This window comes from Lissotriton vulgaris, chromosome 11 (genome assembly GCF_964263255.1).
Source record: "Lissotriton vulgaris chromosome 11, aLisVul1.2, whole genome shotgun sequence".
NCBI lineage: Eukaryota > Metazoa > Chordata > Amphibia > Caudata > Salamandridae > Lissotriton > Lissotriton vulgaris.
The window spans coordinates 386,951,490-386,973,586 of record NC_141699.1 but is presented as its reverse complement, the minus strand read 5'-3'; the positions used below and the strand labels follow the sequence as shown (position 1 = coordinate 386,973,586).

At 51.1% G+C, this 22,097-nt stretch overlaps 1 protein-coding gene across 2 annotated transcripts in view; it reads right to left on the bottom strand.

The window, feature by feature from the left end:
* The window catches only part of LOC147679835 (uncharacterized), a 407,241-nt gene that overhangs the window by 351,389 nt on the left and 33,755 nt on the right, over window positions 1-22,097 (bottom strand). The window contains exon 6 of one of the 2 annotated variants that reach the window (XM_086943388.1): window positions 3,955-4,367. The exons of the other annotated variant lie outside the window; for it this stretch is intronic. Coding sequence (XP_086799514.1) covers window positions 3,955-4,367 — 413 coding nt within the window. The remainder of the gene's footprint in view (window positions 1-3,954; window positions 4,368-22,097) is intronic. 2 annotated transcript variants of the gene reach the window in all.

The following is a 22,097-nucleotide window of genomic DNA, read 5'->3' as shown; positions in this document are numbered from 1 at the left end:
GCTTGTAGTTATTTTGTGTGCTTCTGTACTTTCCGCTGCCTAGCGTGCCCTTGATTACTGTTTTTCCCTCGCTCTCAGCCCGTTCCCCCCTCCCTCTCCCCCTCTTCTCTTCTGTACGCCTCGGCCTGTTTTTCTCGCCGCTGCTCCCTGCGGCCACGCCCCCTTGCCGGCCCGCTCCCGCCTCCCAGCTGATTCTCCCTCCCCGCATTAAATGGTGGTGGTTGTGCGGCCGCGCCGCTGGCGCGCCAGAGGCAAGCCCGTCTGTGCCCCTCTACGCCCCCTCCGCGCCTGGACCGTGACCAGAGCCAGACCCCCTGGCCCCAGCGAACGCCGCGACACCAGACTCCGCTACGACGCCAGCACCCTCCACGCACTTAACAGCGGCCGAAACCACAGCTGCTTCCAGGCCGCCCCGAAACGCACCCACAGACACTTCACTTGCCGCACCTGCAGCTTCACCTGCAACAGTGCCACCAAACCTCCTAGGACCGGACCCAACCACCTTCGCTGCATACTCCTCAACATGGCTCCACGAACGCACATCGGACAACCACGCAGCCCACAAGGATGCCACTCGCAGACATCACCACCTCATCAGGTTAGCCAAGAGATCCTCCTTCAGAGACTGCCTCGATAACGACGCACATGACAGCAAAGAGCTCTTCAGCATCGTGAAGGAACTCTCCTACCTCAGCGCCAACGCCAGTGACATCCCGCCCTCACAAGAACTGTGCGACTCACTGGCAACCTTCTTCCACCACAGGATCGCTGACATCCATGACAGCTTCAGCACAACGACCGCCCCGTCTTCGCTAGACTCCACCCCCCCTGCGAACACCTCCCACACCAACCGCTTGACATCCTGGGCCAACGTCAACGACGACGAGACGCGCAAGACCATGAACACCATTCACTCAGGATCCCCTTCAGACCCGTGCCCACACCACATGTTCAACAAAGCAGACGCAGCCATCGCACCCCAACTACGAAGGGTCATCAACATCTCCTTCAAAACAGCGTCATTCCCCGAAAGCTGGAAACTTGCAGACATCAACTCACTCCTCAAAAATCCCAAAGCGGACCCCAAGGACCTCAAGAACTTCCGGCCCATCTCCCTGCTCCCGTTGCGGGCGAAGGTCATCAAGAAAATCGTCAACACTCAACTGGCCAGCCACCTCGAAGACAACAGCATCTTAGACCCTTCACAGTCCAGATTCAGACAAAACCACAGCACTGAGGCAGCCCTCATTGCCACCACAGACTACATTAGGCACCAACTAGACAACGGCAAAACATCAGCCTTCATCCTCCTTGACCTGTCCGCCGCCTTCGACACGGTCTGCCACCGCACTCTAAAGGCACGCCTCCAACAAGCCGGAATCCAAGAGAAGGCCCTCGACTGGACCACGTCCTTCCTCTCCGGCAGACCCCAGAGCGTTCGCTTCCCCCCCTTCCTCTCCGAAGCCACCGACATCATCTGCGGCGTCCCCCAGGGCTCATCCCTCAGCCCGACACTATTCAAAGTCTACATGGCCCCCCTCACACAAGTGGCCCACCAGCAATACCTCAACATCTTCTCCTACGCCGACGATACCCAGCTCATCCTCTCCCTCACCAAGGACCCGCACACCGCCAAAACCAACCTCCACGAGGTAATGAAGGCCGTCGCCGACTGGATGTGGAGCAGCCACCCTAAACTAAACTCAGACAAGACAGAGGTCCTCATCCTCAGACCCACCCCCTCAGCCTGGGACGACTCCTGGTGGCCGACCATGCTGGGATCAGCACCTACACCCACCGAACATGCACGCAACCTAGGATTCGTCCTTGACTCCTCCCTCTTCATGTCGAAGCAGGTTAGCGCCATCTCCTCTTCCTGCTACAACACCGCAACAAGAAGAACAGTGACTCAGGCCCTCGTCAGCAGCAGACTGGACTATGGCAACGCACTCTACGCAGGAATCCCAGCCAAAGACCTGCATCGACTACAACGCATCCAAAACGCCTCCGCCCGATTAATCCTCAACATCCCCCGCTGCACCCACATCACCCCCCATCTGAGAGACCTACACTGGCTCTCTGTCGTCAAGAGGATCACCTTTAAGCTCCTCACCCACATGCACAAAGCACTCCACAACGCCGGAGCAGCCTACCTGAACAGCAGACTCTACTTCTACACCCCCACCCGCCAGCTCCGATCCGTCAGACCCGCCCCCGCCGCTGCCCCCGCATCTAACGAATATCAGCCGTCGGCAGATCTTTCTCCTACCTCGCCGCCAAGACCTGGAACACCCTCCTGTCCCACCTTCGGCAGACCCAGGACCTACTCCCCTTCAGGAGACTCCTCAAGACCTGGCTCTTCGAGCAGTAGCAGCACCGCACCTCCCCTCAGTGCCTTGAGACCCTCACGGATAAGTAGTGCGCTTTACAAGTACCCTTATTGATTGATTGATTAATTGATGAGCCAGGCTTCCATCATGCTGTTTTTGAGTGTAATAGGGTGAGTTTAAAGGGCTCACTTGAGATCTAGAAGGCAACTGTTGTCTCTAATTTGAATGAGATTATCAAGCCACAGGAGATGTCTGTGCAGTTTGAAGGACCTGAACCTTGTGAAACCCATGGTGGTTTAGGCACTGTTAGAAGGTTGGGGTTTGCATGGCGTAAGGAGTGGGATGTGGTGCAGTGAGTAAACAGTTGGCCTGCTAAGTCTGACAGTATTGTGCTAGGCCTCCCCGGGGCTCAAGAGTCACAATGTTTAGGATTGCAGTACTTTGTGTCCTGAGGCAGAAGGCAGATGGTCACCCGCACCTGGGCCGGGCTCACATACCAAGGGAAGACACAGGCAGGGGCTGCCGACCACGAAAGGCGAGGGCAGGAACAAGTGCAGGCAGCAGTGCCTAACAACCTTGCAATGTATCACTCTGACCCCAGACTCTTCCACCCATGAGTTCACAATCTATAAGGCTCAGCCAATGAGAGGAAGACATGTGGACCAGGAGGATTAGTAGAGCCTCCATCAGAGCTCAGGGGAAGACTCTACATCAGTATGAGCAGTGGAAATCAGTTGTGGCAAAAGTTGTGTGACAACCTCAATTTCGACACACACAAAATACAACATATAACACTGTACAAGCAAGTCAAAGGCACGATGGAAGGTTCCGAACTCTGGATGCTGTATGTATGTGCTTCTGAGACGCGCACCTACTGTCAGACACACCAACAGGAGTGTTGCAGAGCAGACTGCTGCGTTCCTCTTCCCTTCTTGCTACAAGAAAATCCTATATTTGCTACTGAAGGAAGGGAATAACTGTAGGGAAAATAACAAAAACCTGAGCACAGCCGGGATACAAATTGGGTTGTAAGCCAATTGAGGAGTTAAGAGGCCATATGTATAAACCTATTTTGCAAAATCACGGGGTTTGCAATTGCAAAAAGGCGTTTTTTCTATTCACTCAACTTCTTTTGCAAGTCGTAAAAGCCTTGCCGACACACAAAATAGGCCTTGTGATTCATTCCGAATTGCAATTAGCAGAGGGCGTGAAGGGGGGCTCCGCCTATCTGCAAGTCATAATGGAATATATCAATGACTTTCAATTGCAACTGCAGTCACAAATGGTTGATGAGTTACTGACTTCTCAAAGGAGGTGGTGTCTCCTTGTATCACCTTTCTCTGTGAATGCTGTTCGTAGCCTTGGGGGAAGAAGGTAGTACTCGATGGAGCCCTGGTTCCTTTCAGGAACAAGAGCTGCCTTGAAGAATCCTGATGTATTTTCACTCCTAGAATATTGTATCCCTGCTTCCAACCTCTATCGTTCCTGCTGCTGGTGATCTATTAAATTATATGGTGTATATCACCAATGTTTGTGTGGGAGCGTGTAATTTACTGCACAGAATAATTATGTTTCGCCACTCATGCTCTGTACCAGAAATAGAACGCCCACCACCATCACTTACCTCCAAAGTCAACGAGGGTGGAGTCTCACATGCTAGGTACCTGTTGGTCCCTGACAAATTCAGAGCAACTGGAATCCTGTTCGCTCTACCGAGTAACCGCATTGTTTTCATGATGTGTGCCTTTGGAGACAACCGTGAGGTGGGTAAAGAGGCAGCATCTTCCCAAAGTCTGGCCATATTGGGATGTGCTGCTGGGGCTTCTGTAAACTCCTCAATCCTGGAGAATGACTCTGAATCATGTACAAAGTTCTCCAGCTCAGAGAGTGACTCAGAGTCCCCAAGAAAGTCCTCCAGAACTGAGCGTAACATGTCGTCTTCTAGAAACTTCTCCAGGATGGATGATGATTCTAAGGTGGGGCGAAGCTTCTGTGGAACGGGTCCAACAAATGAGTATGTGTGGATGTCCAGGGTATCTGTGAAAAAAGAGATTAACACAGAGTGTCACTGCTCCAGCTCTGTGGGGGCTGCAGGCTAGCATACAGGAACCCTCTTTTGGTGTGTGGATCTGGCAGATGGGAGCCAGGGAAAAACAAATGACCTGTGGGGTAATATCAGTGTGGGATTTTCAGATAAGCCTCTAATTAGGCCTTCTTACTATGGCGTTAAACTATGGAGAACACAATGCTTTTGGTACCCCCTGGGTCTACTGAGAGACCATTTCCTTCACCAGGGAGGTGAAATTCCCTATCCTCCAGAAAGATGTCATCCCACGCCACCTCACGAGCGGTGATGGAAGGAAGAGGCATTGATTTCACTGCATTAGCATGTCTCAGACATTATTTCTCAGTATGTTTATCATATTTAAATGTTCCCTAATACAGTATGACCCTAATGGTGACAAAAAGCATGTTTTAGGAAATATTATGCTTTTTTCCTTTTTCCCTTTTGTGAGTGCTGAAAATAGCTGACATCGTGTCAGTCTTGGCCCGTGGAGAGTAAGAATTTCTGGAACAGTCTTCTAGGCGCCTAACTATTAAGACAAAGGTATTTATATTTGGAACGGTTTGCACTGCACATTTTAACCTGGTCTTATTTTCAGCACGTTTAAATCTGAGACGTTTTATCTTGGTTACATATCAGGGGGAATCGACCCAAACAATAATGCAAGTCATATGTTAGCCTACAAATTATTAAAGTAGTATAGTATTTCCTGGACACCATCTTCAGTGTTTACTCCTTACCTGATCTTTAACATTAGGGTCCTCTCAGACACATTTAGTGAGTGCCCTGCTCGCACACAGCAAGCAGGCTTCCAGTACGGACAGGAGGCCCACCTTACCCAGCGCAGACACACACACCACCGGCATGAACAGCTGGAACCATTCAAACCAGTTCCAAATTAATAGTATGTCAGGCCCTAATAAAACGGGAATACCCCGATGATGAGAAGCTGTGGCATCGTGCAACAGATCTGTGCACCCACCGGTCGCTCCAGGATGCAGCAGTTACCCCTACCACCTACCTTAACCATGTATTTTGAAGCACACAACAGCTATGACCTGGGTGACAGAAATGGGGAAAACATTTTCTCCCTTCTACTAGTAGTGAGAGATACTTCAACTTCTGATAATTCTCTTAGAAGGCTAGAGTATGTATAGCTTCCATTTGTCTTTAGGGCCACATATGTTCTGATACTTTAGGGAGACTGAGGTGCATTAGTCCTCTGTTCCTCGCACTCCTTTGAATATAGAGATCTTTTACTACCCCAGGACTCGACAAGCAGCCTCCCAAAATGACTTTTTACTTATGCTGAAAAACACCAAAAGTGGGAACTTTAATATGGCATTGATGGTCCTGCCCAAAAACAAAACTATATTTTCAACTGCAGCAGCAACAGTCAACTGAGATCTCTTGTGCTGGACGGTTGCACACCACCGCGGGTCAGGCCTTCTGTACTAAGGTGGCATCTCTAAGTCAGACATCAATCTGCCTCGCACAGCAAGCACTATTGAGCCCTGACATTTACTCCTTAGTGACCCTTATCAGAAAGCGAGTCAATCATTCTGAGCCTTTCTGACACTTGTGTATGTGGGCTGGAAGCCGCCATTCCTGGTAGTGTTTGCTCAATCTTTCCCTGTAACAAGTGAACTCCCAAACACTCCTTCTTATCTAAGACCTACAGCAAGAACACATTCGAGGGGCCCCATGACAGACAGTGAATAGGGGGCCCACTGTGGGGGTTGAGGGTGTTTGCCACCGCTTTCCTGGTGTTTGTCCTAGTATGGATCTGCAAACTGGACAAAATCCACCCTTGCCAAGTTGACCCAGCGTAGCAAAGGCGAACAGTCAAGATGTCTCAGGAAGGTAATGAGGGGGTAAGAGAATCAGAACTCAAAGATTCACACAAGAGGTGCATTATTGCACTTTAAAGCTCAATGGTTGACTTTTAAAAAAATTAGGTAAGTATTGTAATCACAAAATAACTTACTATGGTACACACAGAATAGTTAAATATGCAGGAATGCCCTCGAGTCTCAGGGTTCTCTACAGAAAGAAAACATTGAAATAATAACAATTAAAGTTCAAGTGCGGGCTTGCTGTGTGCAGTAGGACAGCTTCCTAGTATTCTGTGATCCACAGCTCAATCTATACTAAATAACTTTTTCTGTTCTGGTGTAGGATAGTAATGTTCGATAAAGAGCTCCACCAAACTCTGGGGCATATTATCAAGAACTGCGATAAAAGTATCGCCACTTTAGCGGCAGGAAACTGCTGCTAAAATAGCGATATTGGGCTTGATAATATGCCCTTGTGAATTCCCATAGCAGCCCAGGTTAACACCAGAACCTGGGCTGCTATGGGAATTCACAAGGACATATTATCAAGCCCATTATCGCCGTTTTAGCGGCAGTTTCCTACCGCTAAAGCGGCGATAATTTTATCGCAGTTCATGATAATATGCTCTCTGTCTTTACAGCCTGTGTCTCTCAGGCATATGGAATTATCAGATATGGTGCACACGTAGAATTATCAAGGGAGGTGTGCTGATCGGCGAGGAACGGGTGAACTGTTACACCAGGGCTCCCTCGGGCAACCCTGCCTCCTAAAGCTGGCCAGCTGCCTCAGCAGCAACTTCATAAAGAGACCTCCAGCAGATGGATCTAGCGATCACAGTGGAAGGATTTCCTCCTTCGGATCAGGACACAAGTGTGATCGCTGAAGTCAGCATTGGACATCTGCATCTTTTTCAATGGCTTTCTCTACATCTGGCAGCCTTTACTTTGCAGTTAACACTGGCAAGTTAGACACAACGGTCCAGATTTAGTAAGGCTTTACATAGGGGTTACATTCCTTTCTTAAAGAAAACCCCATGCAAAGTGTGAAGTCTGACACAAATTTGGATTTACATTGAATAGTATCCAAAAGTAATGCAAAGTTGCGCAATGCACAGCTTCGAATCACTTATCATCATTTGGGCGTTCCATGGGTAGTACATGGGGTTTCTCATGCAACAACCAATGGGATTAATGCAAATGTCTTTCTAAAATGTATCGTAGACAGGCCTTTGCGCCTCTGAATCAGGGATATGCCTCCTCGAGTCAGGTGTAAAGAGGAGAAGTATTTTAATTTCTTCTCGTTTTTCTAACTTTACATGTGTGAAAAAAAAATCATATTTACTTCCCCCTCACCTTCTGGGCTTCTTTGAGGAAGTAGGACAGACCGTCTCACTTCCGGAGGAGCTTCGGGGGCAACAATATTCACCATCCTTAAGCCATATGGGACATAAGAAGAATGAGGGTGGTACAGACCTATTTCCTTGCTTACTGTTGAGAATAATTTGCTGGCAAAGATTCTAGTTATGAGACAGGTTTAGGTGATCCTTACGTTGGTATATGAGGACCAAAACTACTTCATGCCTGAGCCTGTGCAGGATTCAGGTGCTATTAACCAGGCTACCCTAACAGCAAGGTACGGCAAACATGCTATTGGTAAACTATGAGAAGTTGCCTTCTCCCTAATGCGGACTTGCTGTTCTATGAGATTATATTTCCTTGTGGCTGGAGGAAGTGGAATGCTTGATTGGGATTACTGGTGTGCTGGTTCCCCACGGAACACTGCATGCTGACAGAGGGGATCACCCAATCAGCGGGTGTCCAAATATCTGTTAATGCACCAGCACAGAGTCAGCCTATTTCTCTACATAGGTTCTTCATCTTCTAGGTCACCTAGGTAATGGCTGTTATCTCTTTGCTGAAAGCTAAGTACTTCTGGCCTAGTCCAACTCCACAGGTATTGGGGCCACTACAGGGGCTAGGAATACGCAGACAAGCTCTGGTTCTTGTCAACACAAATCCAAGACCCGTTGGCTCGGTTTTCACCCAATAAACTCACATAGGCTGCTTACTGACAAACACACCCCTTCGGGTAGTCTCACTGGCTCCCTCCTGATGCTAAAGAATCGCATTGTTGGCCTGTTCCTGTAGTCTATGCCATGGCATAGCACACACCAGGCACTCTTTCAATCTTTACCCACATCCATTCATCCATTCATTGACCTTGTAAAGGAAACCTTCCACAATAGAATTCCACTTGATCATTTTGATTTTCAACAGTCCACTAATATTTTCCAGTCATGTCTTTTGAGAAACCTAACATGCAGCTGACACTGCTCCACCCCACCAACCTTTTAAATTAAATGTGCTGCTCATCTCTGACTTACCTTACCAGCACTTGTCTATGTTTACAGATATAAACAAGTTTTCCCTTAATTTTCAACTGCACCATATGTTCATTTCTTAGGAAAAGATTAAGGTTTTACCCTGACAAAAATGGTGAAAATTACAACAGAGCGCAGATTCCAGCTGGTGCTTAAATGGGCACTGGCATTGCAGAAATGGGCTGGGTTTAATAGTGGTCCTCAGATACCAGACACACCAACTTGGATGACCCCAAAAGGTCAGGGAATGAGGGTGTTGTAGCATTGCCTGCATCCCTAAAACTTCAAGCTCTCATTTCCATTCACCTGTGTACCACGGTTGCAGGCCCTCTCAAGGCAATGGAAAGAAAGGACTCCTGCTTATTATTTTTAAACCCACCCTGTGATTTTTCAATCAGTGAACTTCACAATCCATAGCATTTTGGAGGAGTTCCATGTTCTGCCGACATGACCTAACAAAGCACTTGGCTCTGCTATCTGATAATGCACCATAGGTATGCACTGTCCCCTCATATAAGGGTACAAAGAAGTTGGTGGTTAGTGGAAGCTGATTCAAGGTTCCGGAGCAGCTGTAGCCCTGGAGAAGAGAAGACCTGCTTCACTCAGTCCTAACTTGCCCCGGTGTGTGTACTATGTCTGTATTTGTTTCTGTGTGTCTATGTGTGTTGCTACACGTGTGCAGGGTGGATGGGATGCCATGTGTAGTGGAAAGTGTTCCCTACGAAGAATATTGCGATTGTTGCACAAAAAATGGTGGTTCTGCTTCAGGTTGTCTTTACACCCAGAAACCTTATGATTTCCGGGTGGAATGGGTACCATACATCCACATCTTTTAAAGCTCATGAAGTTTGCCCAGCAACAGCACATGATCTGCATTTGCCTGGTGTGTTGTGCAGGGTGTCGCTTTGCAATAGTAGAAACGGCTCTTGAAAATGTAACTGAACTTGTGAATATCAGAAATGCTTTATCAGTTTGGCCTGCTCCCTCCCTTAACACTTTCATTCAAAGCACTGCATGGAACTGGCCCTGCCTTTTTGAAAAAGCACTGTGCTTGTCACTTACCAACCCGTTCGCTCTGATCTGATTTAAGCCAAACTGGTGTCAGTTCCTAGATTCAATCTTGTTAACTGGGGAGGGAGAAACTTTAGGTTAGGAGCCTCTAAGGCGTGGTATGATCTCCGTTTGCATATCAAAGCCCAACCTAACCTTTTGGCCTTTAAGAAGGCCCTCGCAACATGACTTTTTATTGCATTCTAACTGATTGATCTATTTGGTCTCCTTTCCTCAGCTAGCGCCAAGACGCATTGGGAGCGAGAGATCACTAGTTTAAAATATCTACCATGACATAACAATACAAAAGGATCAAATGCAAGCATTCAAAGATGCAGTCTGCCGGGATTGGGAAAGGGTTTCAATTTTAAAGTAAGCTTGTTTGGTTTGCCTTGGCTTCTTATCGGTGCCTCCAACTTAAAATAAATACTTTCTGACATGAGCAAACAGTTATAACTTGTCTAGGACTCAAGGAGAAGCTCTGCCGAAGCAGCACAGGGGACATTTTTCAGGAACAGAGCTATCTATATTATTGTTTCCTTCAGGGCCAAGACAATGCTTAGGACTATATCTTCTGATTGATCCATACAAGTAGAAGAAGGGAATGCTGTATGGCCAAAGTGTGGAGATGATGCTAGCCTCTGGCCAAGAAGACAAGAGTAAAGCCCACCAAACTGAATCATTCATGGAGATCATTTCATGGACATAAGAGGACCACGAGGCTCGAGGATGTTGCGGATAATTTGATTTGGCCAAAGACACTGCATTTACTGCAAGAGGGTCGCAGACGTTCCAGGACTTTGAGCGTGATTTGTATTGTGTGATTTTATGATTTATTTAAATAGAATAAAGCTTATTTGACTGACTGAGTGTGATGCACCGCCATGTGCCCGACCTTGTGGAAGTTGGTATCATCTTATATCCAGTGGCAGAGGGACACAGATTTTCCTCTAGATATTAGAATAGCATCATGTTGACTGGGGCTGTTGGCCTTGATTCTGTAACCAAAGGTTCCTGCACTACAACCTTTTTGGTTTTAATTATCCCGTGGTTCATGTGTGCAAATGGATCCCAACATTAAACGTCAGTATCCAAGTTCCAGCTATGAACAGGCAGATCCAGTGGTGTTGCCACTAACAAAAAATCTCAACCAATGCTCGCCATTTTCTAGACCTAAGTCAGTGCATTTTGATAATTCCGAGGCAACTGCTTTGTCTGCTAATTCCAGTTCCAGCACTACCGAAGTATATTTTGAGGACACTGTAACCTGTTAGGGTCTCCTATTAGTTTCTCACGACCTGCATTGGTACCTCTGAACGCCCTCAATGGAACCCAAGCCATCAAGATAATTGGGCACTTCAAGAACATCGACCCTGTGGCACATTGGAAGAAGTTCCCTTGCAAACCAGTAGCAAAATCCAAGTTAGTTGAGAGTCCCAGGTCACCTGGAGCAGGTGTTTAGGCATTTTTGATACATTCTGGGATGAAATCATCTTAATCGTAGGGGCAAAGTGAGGGCCATTGAGAAAGTGGCGTAAAGGACGGGCCGACCAATTAAAACAACAGGGATGCTTTGTATCATTCCGTTATTCTCTTTTAGCCACTAACTTAGTACTGCAAACAAAGCAAATTGTAGAATGCCAGAGACCCCGAAAGTGTTTGAGACTTTCCAATATTTCACAAAAATCATAACCTCAGAGAATAACATAGGCAACCGGAATCCACGTTATTTTTAATGCTGTTTGACCACTCAGTTTATATATGAGGGGTCGCATCTTGGGCCCAGAACACCAAAGGATCTTCTAGTTTTCCATTTGTAGCTGCTCTTATTTCCTGTGTATAATTGAAAGACCTACCCCTTTTAAAAAAACTTTACTCTTAATGGACGCCAAATTGTTGTGGCCCATCAACAGCATTACCCACCACGGATAGTGCACTCGAACCTTGATGGTCCAGAGAAAATGTCCCATAGTGCTGCACTGCTGTTGATGTCACCAATGTGGTAGCACTTACAGAGCTGGATTACCAAATAGGCAAAGTAGGCGCCAGCCTATAGACCCACTCCTTTTAGGGGCCCGCAAGCTTTACAACCATACATACTCATTTTTGAAAATATGGTGCAATCAACTTTCCCAAATGTTATGACAGTGTTAAGAATGCACAGGTGTCTCAGAGGGGCGTGGCCAGCTGGCCATAATGGGGGACGTGCTTTAACGAGGCTCTGCCCCGAGATCCGCAGATCCAGCATTTCTCCGGCATGAAACAGCGCCATCGAACCTACTGAAGCTGCCCACCAACACAGAGGGGCTGTTGGAGAACTGTGCAGCAAGTCTGGAGCTCCCGGACGCGGTACGCACCATGCAATGGTCGCCTGAACTGGAGCAACGCCATTGTCCTGTGCTGGGAGTCGTGCCTTGGCGGTGAGTGTCGGAGCGTGGAGGCAAATCCAAATGACCACGGTGGTGAGGTCGGGTGAAGCGTTCCCCGGGCATGACCTGAGGAGCGGAGATCGGTCTCGAGCCCTGAGGTAGCGGATAGCTCCTGGCCCAGTCGCACAATAATCAGGCCACACTGATGTTTAAGGCGTAAAAGCCCATTTATTAGGACCAGGCTGTATAAACATAACAATCAACCAAATACACAATAATCCACAACAAATCCCCCCCAAATCAACTCAACCTTCATACACTCTGGACTCACCTTGCATTCCACTCCATGACCCATTCCCTTCTTCATCCCTTTCTTCTAATCACTCTTAGCATCCTGGCATTAACCTCATGCCTCCAGTCCCCCCCATCATTCACTCTTACCCCTCACGAGAGGTGGGTGCACCCGCTAGTGACTCCCACACCACTGCCAGGTACCGCCAACCCTGCAGCCCGTCCTAAACTGGCATGCTCTGCCAACCCTACAACTGAACCCTAATAACTGTAGGGTGGGTGGGAGGCCTAAATTAACTTTCCCCACCCGGCAATGCCAGAATGCAGGAAGAGGAAGTCACCTTCCTCTCCTGCATTCTTATACCCACCCCTCAAACCACAACCCCCAACCCCAGCCTGGCCCTCCCGCGCGAACGACCCCGGGGGAAGACTAGACTGCGTCTTCACTTCCCCTGGGGCCCTTCATCGCGCAATAATCAGGCCACACTGATGTTTAAGGCGTAAAAGGCCATTTATTAGGACCAGGTTGCACAAACATAACAATCAACCAAATACACAATAACCCACAACAAATCCCCCCCAACATCAACTCAACCTTCATACACTCCGGACTCACCTTCCATTCCACTCCATGACCCATTCCGTTCTTCATCCCTTTCTTCCGATCACTCTGAGCATCCTAGCATTACCCTCATGCCTCCAGTCCCCCCCAACATTCACTCTCCCCCCCATGAGAGGTAGGTGCGCCCGCTAGTGACTCCTCCACCCCACCCAAGTACCGCCAACCAGGGACCCCCCCAAGTGCCATTCGTCGGAAGCTGGCTGGGAGCTGCCCCTAGAGCAGTTTGAGCGCTATCTGCCTCGGCCTTCGCTGCGGGGGTGGTGCAGGTTCCTGTTGCGGAGGAGGCAGCGGACTGGAGTGGGTCTTACCCTCCTATTGGGAACAGGAAGAGCGGAAGGCGCTGCGGCAAAAGTGTACGTTTGGCATCAGACTGCTGGATCATGGCCATACTCCGCACCATACTGTAAGGGGCATTCCGACCCAAAGCTGAGGTGAATCAGCTGTTGAGCTGTGTGCCCCTGGGCAGGAAGATAGGAGTATGCCTTGAGGCCGCTGACTGCTGAGGCACGCTGGGTGCCCTCCCTGCTATCCAGAGCACCAGCATTAGTGTAAAGCGGGGGGCTTGCCGGACAGAGCAACGGTGGACCACATGTGGACAGGTGTAGAAAACGTACTTGCCTGCATGCGCACTATGCAGCGGGCTGGGAGGTGGCTCATGGGCAGAGGACGGCACCCCCGAACTGGATCGGCGAGGTGGGTGTATGAGCATGACTGCATAGGCAGGTAGGACATTGCAGGATATGCATCAGCCCGCCGGACCTCATGGCCGAACTTCTTCTGCAGTGGGCCCGGGTGCAAGAGGTCATGGGGCACTGGCTTGCTCCCCGCACAAAGGACATTACATTCTCAGAGCGATGGGCAGGCAGCCCACAGTAGCGGGGTGGTACCCATGCACCCAGCGTCAGGCGCCTCTAGAGCTACTAGCTTGGAATCGAAGATAGGCTCTGTGCTGCAGGCGGTGACATAGATCAGAGAGGCATTGACGCAAATCCGCACATCCCTTGAAGACCGCATTGATAAGGTAACGCTGGACTTCACGCTCTTGCATGCGGATCACAGGAAGCTGACTGGAAGAGTTCACAAATTGGAGAAGGAGATGCAAGAGGTGGCCCCGGCAGCAGTGAAGATTTCCGTGGAGGTTTGTGCCCTCACGGCCAGGCTCTGCTCTCTGGAGCGCAGAATGGATGACGCAGAAGGCCGATCTCAATGAAACAACATGCACGTGGTGGGTCTGCCGGAGGGCACAGAAGGTGGTGACGCAGTGGCGCATGCCGAAATCTGGCTGAAATCCCTGATGCCTGAGGGAGTTCTCTCTCATTTCTTCGTGGTGGAAAGGGCGCACAGGGTGCCATCGGGCTGCCCTCGACCGGCCGCTGGGCCGAGACATTTTCTGATTCGCCTCATGAATTTCAAAGACAGAGACACAGTGCTCCGGGAAGCCAGACAACAGGAAATTATCAAAGTGGGCAACTTGCAGGTCTTCTTTTTTCCAGACTATGCCCTTGGTGTGCAACAGCCGTGGAGTACATTTCTGATAGACAAGAGACGAATGCGTGGCTTACACTTGAAATATTCACTCATATTTCTGGCTCAGCTGTGGGTGGTTGCAGAAGGATCCACGCACTTCTTTAGCACTTCTTTAGCACAGTTGAGGATGCATGGGAATGGCTGGAATCTAAAGGACATCACACTTCACTGAGCCAGATGTAGGGCAGCGGAAACCTGAGGGTGGGTACGCGAAGAGGCCATCGAACTAGGCGCAGATCACATGTAGTGGGATCCCTTGTGCAGTCGGTGGCCACTCCGGACAGTGAACAGGTACTTTGGGAAAGGAGAAACACAATGCAGGCGGTGGTGGACCTGGGAGACAGGTAGAGCAGCAGAGATGCCGACGCCTCTTCCGAACAGTCACTAAGTGAAGACAGTACACAACCTATATGGCCAACTCCCGAGGACTCGCAGACACTTGATAGTTTGGGCAGACACATGTTGTGCTTCTGCCCTACCGTAGTTGAACCGGTTAAGGGTTCCCCCCACGTCCCCTGTCCGAGTTATTGAACTCGTACCCCCCTAGACGCTGCAGCTAAACCTTGTATTTACTAGCAATGCCCCATGTGGTGGGTGTGCCCTTGGCGCTGATGGCAGCCTGCGAAACACGTTACTCATTCAATATGTCCTTTGTCACCCACGAACGTAATCACTTGGAATGTTAGGGGGCTCCACACACCAGCCTGCAGATATTGTGCATACGCGTATCTTAAGCAGCACAGCGTGTGTGTGGCGCTTTTGCAAGAGACGCACATCTCCCAACCAGAAGTCAGTAAATTACAACAGAGGTGGAGGGATTAAATAATAGTCACAGGCTACTCGGCTTACGCCAGAGGAGCTCTGATTTGGGTGCGGCCTGGGACTCTGAATCAGAAGAGTCGTTGTAGATCCCTATTGTAGGTACGTACTTGTCAGAGACCATCTAAATGGGATACATTTGGTGTTGAGATCTATATACACTCCTAACAAAGATCAGGGAGATTTTTAGCAGACACTGATGGATCTACTTTCTCACGGGTGTTATATTCCTTGGTTACTAGGCAGAGACTTTAATACGGTCTTAGACACGACACTGGATAGGTCAGTCCCCCCCTTACCGCAGAGGGCTGCGTCAGCCAACGCTAGGAACCTAGGGGAGTCGCTATGAAAGTGGGATCTATTAGATGTATGGAGAGCACTTGACCCATGGGTGCAGCGTTATTCGCACTTCTCACACCCACACAGGCTGCATGTACGCAACCGTTTTGTTGCAAGCACACCGTTATCAGCAAGTTGCTTCGCTGCGGACTATCATTGCAAAACGCTTTCCGACCATAGCCCACATGCGATGACACTAGTGGGTGAGGATGGGGGACCAGCAGCTCCTTTCTGTAGGCTCCAGCCTCTGGCACAAGAAGACCCGCTGTTTAGAACAGCTGTAGCTGTTTAGAACAGCGGTACACACATCGATAGACACGTACTTCGACCATAATGAGGGGTCAGTCACAGATGAAGGCATTCTATGGTACGCATGCAAGATGGTGGTCAGGGGGTGTTGTATGGGGCTTAGTTGCAACATCAGGAAGCAGCTAGAAGAGGTGAAGAGAATTGAAAAGTCACTGACCCAGCTTGAGGCTGCCTTAGCGCAGGGTGCTGATGTGCAACCCGGCGTTGATGTACAGAGGGCTAAACATACTGAGGTGATGGAGCGTTTACGTTGTCTAAATTATGCGTCACACGCCGCATGCACTCATGCGGCGGCTGATAGAGCAGGCAGGCTATTAGCATGTATTATCCAGCAGGAACATGCGTAGACACCTATACTACGGATACCCTCAGTGGCAGGAGCACTGCTCACCACACAGCATGAAATTCATGGTGTGTTCACTGTGCACTGCAACAGAGTGTATCAAACGGTGAGTCACGTAACGCTAGATGACATAGAATCCTTTCTTGCCCCTTTACCACTCCATCAGGCCACGGCAGACCAAATAAACGAGCTAAGCGAGCCGCTCATGCCACTGGAGGCTCACAGTGCTCTCAGTTCCCTAGCTACAGGCAAAGCACCAGGTCCAGACGGATACCCGGCGGAATACTATCAGGCTTATCGGCAGCTCCTGGTGCCGCGCCTACTCGCAGTCTATAACACACAGGAGATGGGTGTACTCCTGGTTACGCTCCGTGAGTCCCTGCTGGTGTCCCTGCCCAAGTTTTACAGATATGCGGAGCTGATTGGATCTCACCACCCTTTGGTGCTACTCAACACCGACTATAAAGTGTTGGCAAAAATACTAGCAAATAGGTTGGTCCCCCTGGTGCCGCAGCTAGTGCACGCGGACTAAAATGGCTTTGTGCCCGCTCGCAGCACATCGTTAAACTTGCGAGGCTTCTTTAGGGTGGCGCGCTACGCTGGGGTTCATTGGGCGTATGCCTGATGCCTCGTGCTTGACCTGGAGAAGGAGTTTGACACCTTATAGTGGGCGTTTCTGTTCGCTGCACTGCACAGGTAGGGCCTGGGGGAGGGCTTCTTAGGCCTCGTTAAACTGCTTTACACGCCGCCCTCATCCAGGGTGAAGACAGGCCCATACGCATCAGCATCGGTCCCCATAGAGCAGGGTACAAGACAGGGCTGTCCACTTTCCACACTGTTATTTGCGCTTGCCATTGAGCCACTGGCTGAGGCGCTTCATCTGACGCAATATGACTGGGGAATCCCGCAGGGGGGTGGCATACATGTGGTATCCCTATATGCGGATGACCTGTTAATATACCTCAGGTAAGTGATCCAGCCGTGTGGAACAATTGAAGCCACTCTTCTTTTGTTCGCCTCGGTGTCAGGGTTAAAGGTGAACTGGGAAAAGTAATGTCTCTACCGGTTCATAGAGTCTACTCCGGATCCACCCTTGGTGGTCGGTGACAGGGCTGTGCACTGGCAGACTGAAGCATTCTGGTATTTGGGGGTGCTTATATACTGAGACCCGCAGAACCTCCTACAGGAAAATTTAGTTCGGGCATGTCAAGGCGGTGAGGACTCTGATGTCCTTCTGGGCCACCTTGCCATTAGTTGTCATGGGTAGGATCACATTGTTAAAAATGGTGGTTCTGCCGCGTCTCCTTTATTATTTCACAAACTTGCTGCTACACCTTAGGCCGCCCTTTTTAAAAACATTGGAAGCTGACATGAGACATTTTATATGGCACGCGTCGCGGAGCAGAGTATCCTTAGCTAAGATGTATCTGCTGACCGTGCAGGGCGGACTTTCTCTACCCAACATGGAGCAATATTACTAGCTGCGCAGCTCCAATGGGTGGCGCGCTGGCTCAGCGCGTGCCACCTTGAGGACACAGCAGAGCAGGTGCCCGGGTTCACCTATCCCCAAATTGTCGCATTGTTTCATCCGGGTCAAGCAGGAGGCGTGCCTACATAGTTGCTGGTCAAATTGGCATATCATTGTTATCGGCGCAGCGTACGCATTATGCCCCATGTAGGGCCATATGCACAGTCACTCCCTATATTAGGTACACCCAGGAGGCTTAAGGCTGTAACGAGTGTAATGGTGGTGCACTGGGATGAGGCAGGTATACACACATTAGGCGATCTGTATAATGACAGTAAGCTCGTTCTGTTCGTGAAACTCGCCGAGAGCTTGAACTTACCACAGGGTCAGTTCATATTACACTCCACAGTGACGCATGCACTCACCGTGCTGTGGGGCAACGTGGCGCATGAGCATCCTACTCACCTAACTATTCAATACCTGTATGAGCTGGGCACAGGCCGTCACCTGACTAGGTGGTTTGCGGAGTCCCTCAGGATCCACACGTCACCACATCTGCTGCCCCTTCGAACCCAGACCTCGGACGACCCACCACTGACAAAGAGTGGGAGAAGATACTCAAGAGTCCCATTAGAATCCCTCACAACGTCAGATTTCACCTTATTAGTATTACTTTGTTCATAGAGCCTACTTGACACCGGACTGTATAAACTGACACCGTGTGTGCACAATGTGAGGAGGTGGATGTGAATCTACTACACATGCTCTGGTCATGTCCTACCATTCAAACCTATTAGGGTACCGTTACCGACTGTCTAGCCCGGTGCACGGAACGCACTCTGGACTGGTCGTGGGAGACCCCACAAGATTGTATAAACAGCCAATAGCAGAGGCATGGGACACAATATTGACTGACTTCCGCTCCGCCTGACGTGAACGCTTGGAGGCGCAGGTGGACAAACCTGTGGCAGATACCAGCTGAGCAGTAGCTACTAACCTACAACACGCAGATAAATGAGCGCCCGACTGCTCGGTATGATAGCTTCTGCGTATGGAGTTCAGACATGCAGCTGCCCGAGGCCACCCGGTAGCCATCAGGAGGGCGGGCCCGTAGTCACAGAGGGCCTCCCCCGCCCCCTACCTTCGGTCATCCACTCCTCCCCGGGCAGGTGGAGTCCCGGTGGGAGGGTGGGCGGGCCGGTGACGCACGTCCGGGGCGGCAGGCAGGGCGAGGGGTATTTAACTTCCCCTCGCAAATTTTAGATGCCTCTTTGCCGCTCCGGACGCAGTGTGTCTTGCTTCAGGGACACTCTTTTCCTCTCATAGGAATTGCGGTAAGGTGGTCCTTGGGGCCATTCTCTTCCTCCTCCGCCTACTCCCTCCTTCTCGGGAGGTCGAGCTGGGCTAGGCGGCCTGCATAGCAGCAGGCCGCTGAGGAGGCTGGGGCAGCACCGGGAGTTGGGGTCGGCGAACCCACGTGGGGGGGAGGGGGTTCGCTGGCGGGTGCTTTGGGCAGTCTCGGGACACGCAGTCCCTGGGGTTGCCCGTCGGGGTTTTGCCGCAAGGAACTGCCGATAAGAGGTGCTCCTATGCCTCGCATTGGTAGCACATCGGAGGGAAGCTGGTAGACACCAGCGTTTTTGCGGCTGACTCTTGGTCCAATCTTCGGCCTGCCCTGCGCTTTTGATGGCGTCCGTTCTCCGGCAAGTGGTGCGGGACGTCCCTCATTGGCGCGGGGGCTGGGGTTGGCCAGGCGTGGCGCGGCGACTTAATATGGCACCGGGCGGTGACTAGAGCAACCAGCGGCTGGCAACTTGGCTTTAAAATGGGCATGGGTGCACGTGTCGAGGGCCGCAGGGGCGAGAGACAGCGAGCCCCTGCGGGTTCTGTCGCTCAAACGATTATGATGGACAGGCGCGCACAGTTTTCAGTCTGGGCCACGGTAGGCCGCCCGGCCTAGAGCGTTCGATCATCCAGAATAAGCGCTGTGCAATGGGGCGTCATCTTGCCCATAGCCAGGCGCCGCGCTCCATCTCACCTAATATGTCGTAAAGCCTCGCTGTTGCTGGACAGACCGCAGCCTCTCTGGAGGCGTGGTCGGGCCACCCCTGCGGACAGTAGGCACAATAATGTCTGTATGCAGGGGGGTCTCTTCTGAGACCACGGCGCCCGCCGCTGCCTGTTACTCCAGAACGCCGCTGTCCCCAGGCCCCCTGGTATTGCGCCTCTGAGGGGAGGGGGCCGGTTCTGGCGGCCACCCGCTTTCCTTGTGGGGGCCGGCCAGCGCCTGGCGGCTAACATAGCAGTTTTACCATGCCGTGCGGGGGCCATTGAGGAGTGTCAGCCTCCCTGGCGTTGGGCACGGAGTGCTGGAAGGAGTCGACCGGGCCACTCCGCGTCCACTGCCCCGCACTTGTCCCAGGGGCACGCGGTGCTTTCGGAATTCCATACGGGTGCGAGGATCTTCACATGCCCATCGTACAGCGGATGCTGGGGTGGGAAGTGCAGCCTTTGTGACCCCAGGGCCCTGGGGGTCTGGGTTACCTTGGGGGAAATATCACCAAGCCACTGACGCCACCACCGGCGGAACGGCCAGGTCCTGAACGCTGGAGTCGTAGGTACAGGGACATGCGGTGCCAGACAGAGCGCCCCATGGCCCAGGGATTCGCGGTTCCGAGTGCAGGGGCGAGGCGGGCCAAGCCGATTGCTGGCACATCCTAGTGGGACCAGGGTCACACTCCCTGCCGGGCAGGTCCGTTTGGTTTGCCGTCCTTCTGCCCGGTGGAGTTGCGCTGTGGAGATCGGGACCCCTCACCTCCTCTTTCCAGCGGGGAGCACGTAGCCCCGCCCCTGTGCAGCACCATGTATGTGAGCGAGTGTTGGCCGAGGCCTACTATGCTAGCCAGGGGGCAAGATTGCGTCCAAGTGGTGGCACTGCTGCATGCACTGAGGGTAGGGCAGCCAGGCCAGCTGGGTCCTCGCCTGCGCACAAGGGTCGTTTCGCCCGGATGCTGGAGCAACAGGGGGGGATTCCCCACCCATTCACATGGCGATTGCTTTTAGGATCGCGTCTGGTGCACCGCCGGGGACACGCGCCACGCCACGCACGGGGGCAAGCTCCCGCTTCCGAAAACGTAATTTTCTGACCTGTGGAATATAATCCAGCGCTCTGTTAAAGTGCTCTTTGCCCTTGGTCCAAGTTCGTGGCTACAAAGCCAGCAGGCCATGATTTGTGCCAAACTAAAACGTACAAACTAATATCTATCGGTGTATACACTGCATAGATGCCATCTGAACCCCCAAATGTTCCGATTACTTCACACACAAGATCATTACAGGATAGAAGTTAGCGACTGGAACGTTCACTCATAAGCTACGATACTTTCACCAGTAACATGTTGACGAACACTGCTTTCCCGGGGCCCTTCTTAGTTTACTTGGTCTTAAATCGTTAATGATGTTTTAGCAAACATTCTTGGTGCCTTTGCTGCCGAAAGTATCTCACACACTGCTCTGGTTCGTAGTGCTCCAGTTTGTGCGGAGGAAGGGGGATGAATTTTCCAGCCGGCTGGGCCCTTGCGGGCAGCCGCAGCGGGGGACGTATGGTCGGCGGGGTACCGCGTGCCCCACCATTTGCCTCACATGGAGCACCAGCGGTGGTCGCGTGGGCCCCCGCGACATATCACACCAACCAGTGTGCACTCATGGTAATATCTCCCTGGGAGGGCATACCAGGCGGGTCACTGCGAGCTTTAGGCCGGTATGACACTGAGCGGTGGATCGCACTGTCCACCTCAGCGGCGAGCAAAATACAGAGTTAAGGTACTGAGATGACCTATCTCCTGTTTTAGTCTGTAATAGGGTGTCGTCAACTGCATGTTAACTCGGTTAGGGTTTTGTGGTGCCGCTACCAATAATAGGTCGTGTCTACCCGGTCTCTCAGTGGTGGAGGTAATCCTTATACAAGAAGGTGGGGGATTATTGCCACAAGGCCTCAATATCTGTGGTTTGAAGGCGTCCGGAACGGTGCGCATAGAGTGACTGCTACAGGCTACAGTGGCTCCCCGGTAGTGAAATAGCCTCTCTCTTCACACCGAGGAAACGCCGAAGAGCAAAGACAAAGTTGCTGGGATGTTTCCCAGCGTTAGCACGACACGTGTACGCAGTTTCTGGTGTGCGATTATTCTGGGCGGGTATTAGAAAGGTCGGCATCTAGCTCGGATCGGAGATCGATAGTTGCCTGCCGAGGGCACAAAAGGTGGTGCTGCCGAGCGCCAGCATCCACTCACTGGAACTCCACCCTGCATGGGGGGGGGGTGCCCCCCTGCTCTGCCAGGCCCGCTTTCAGG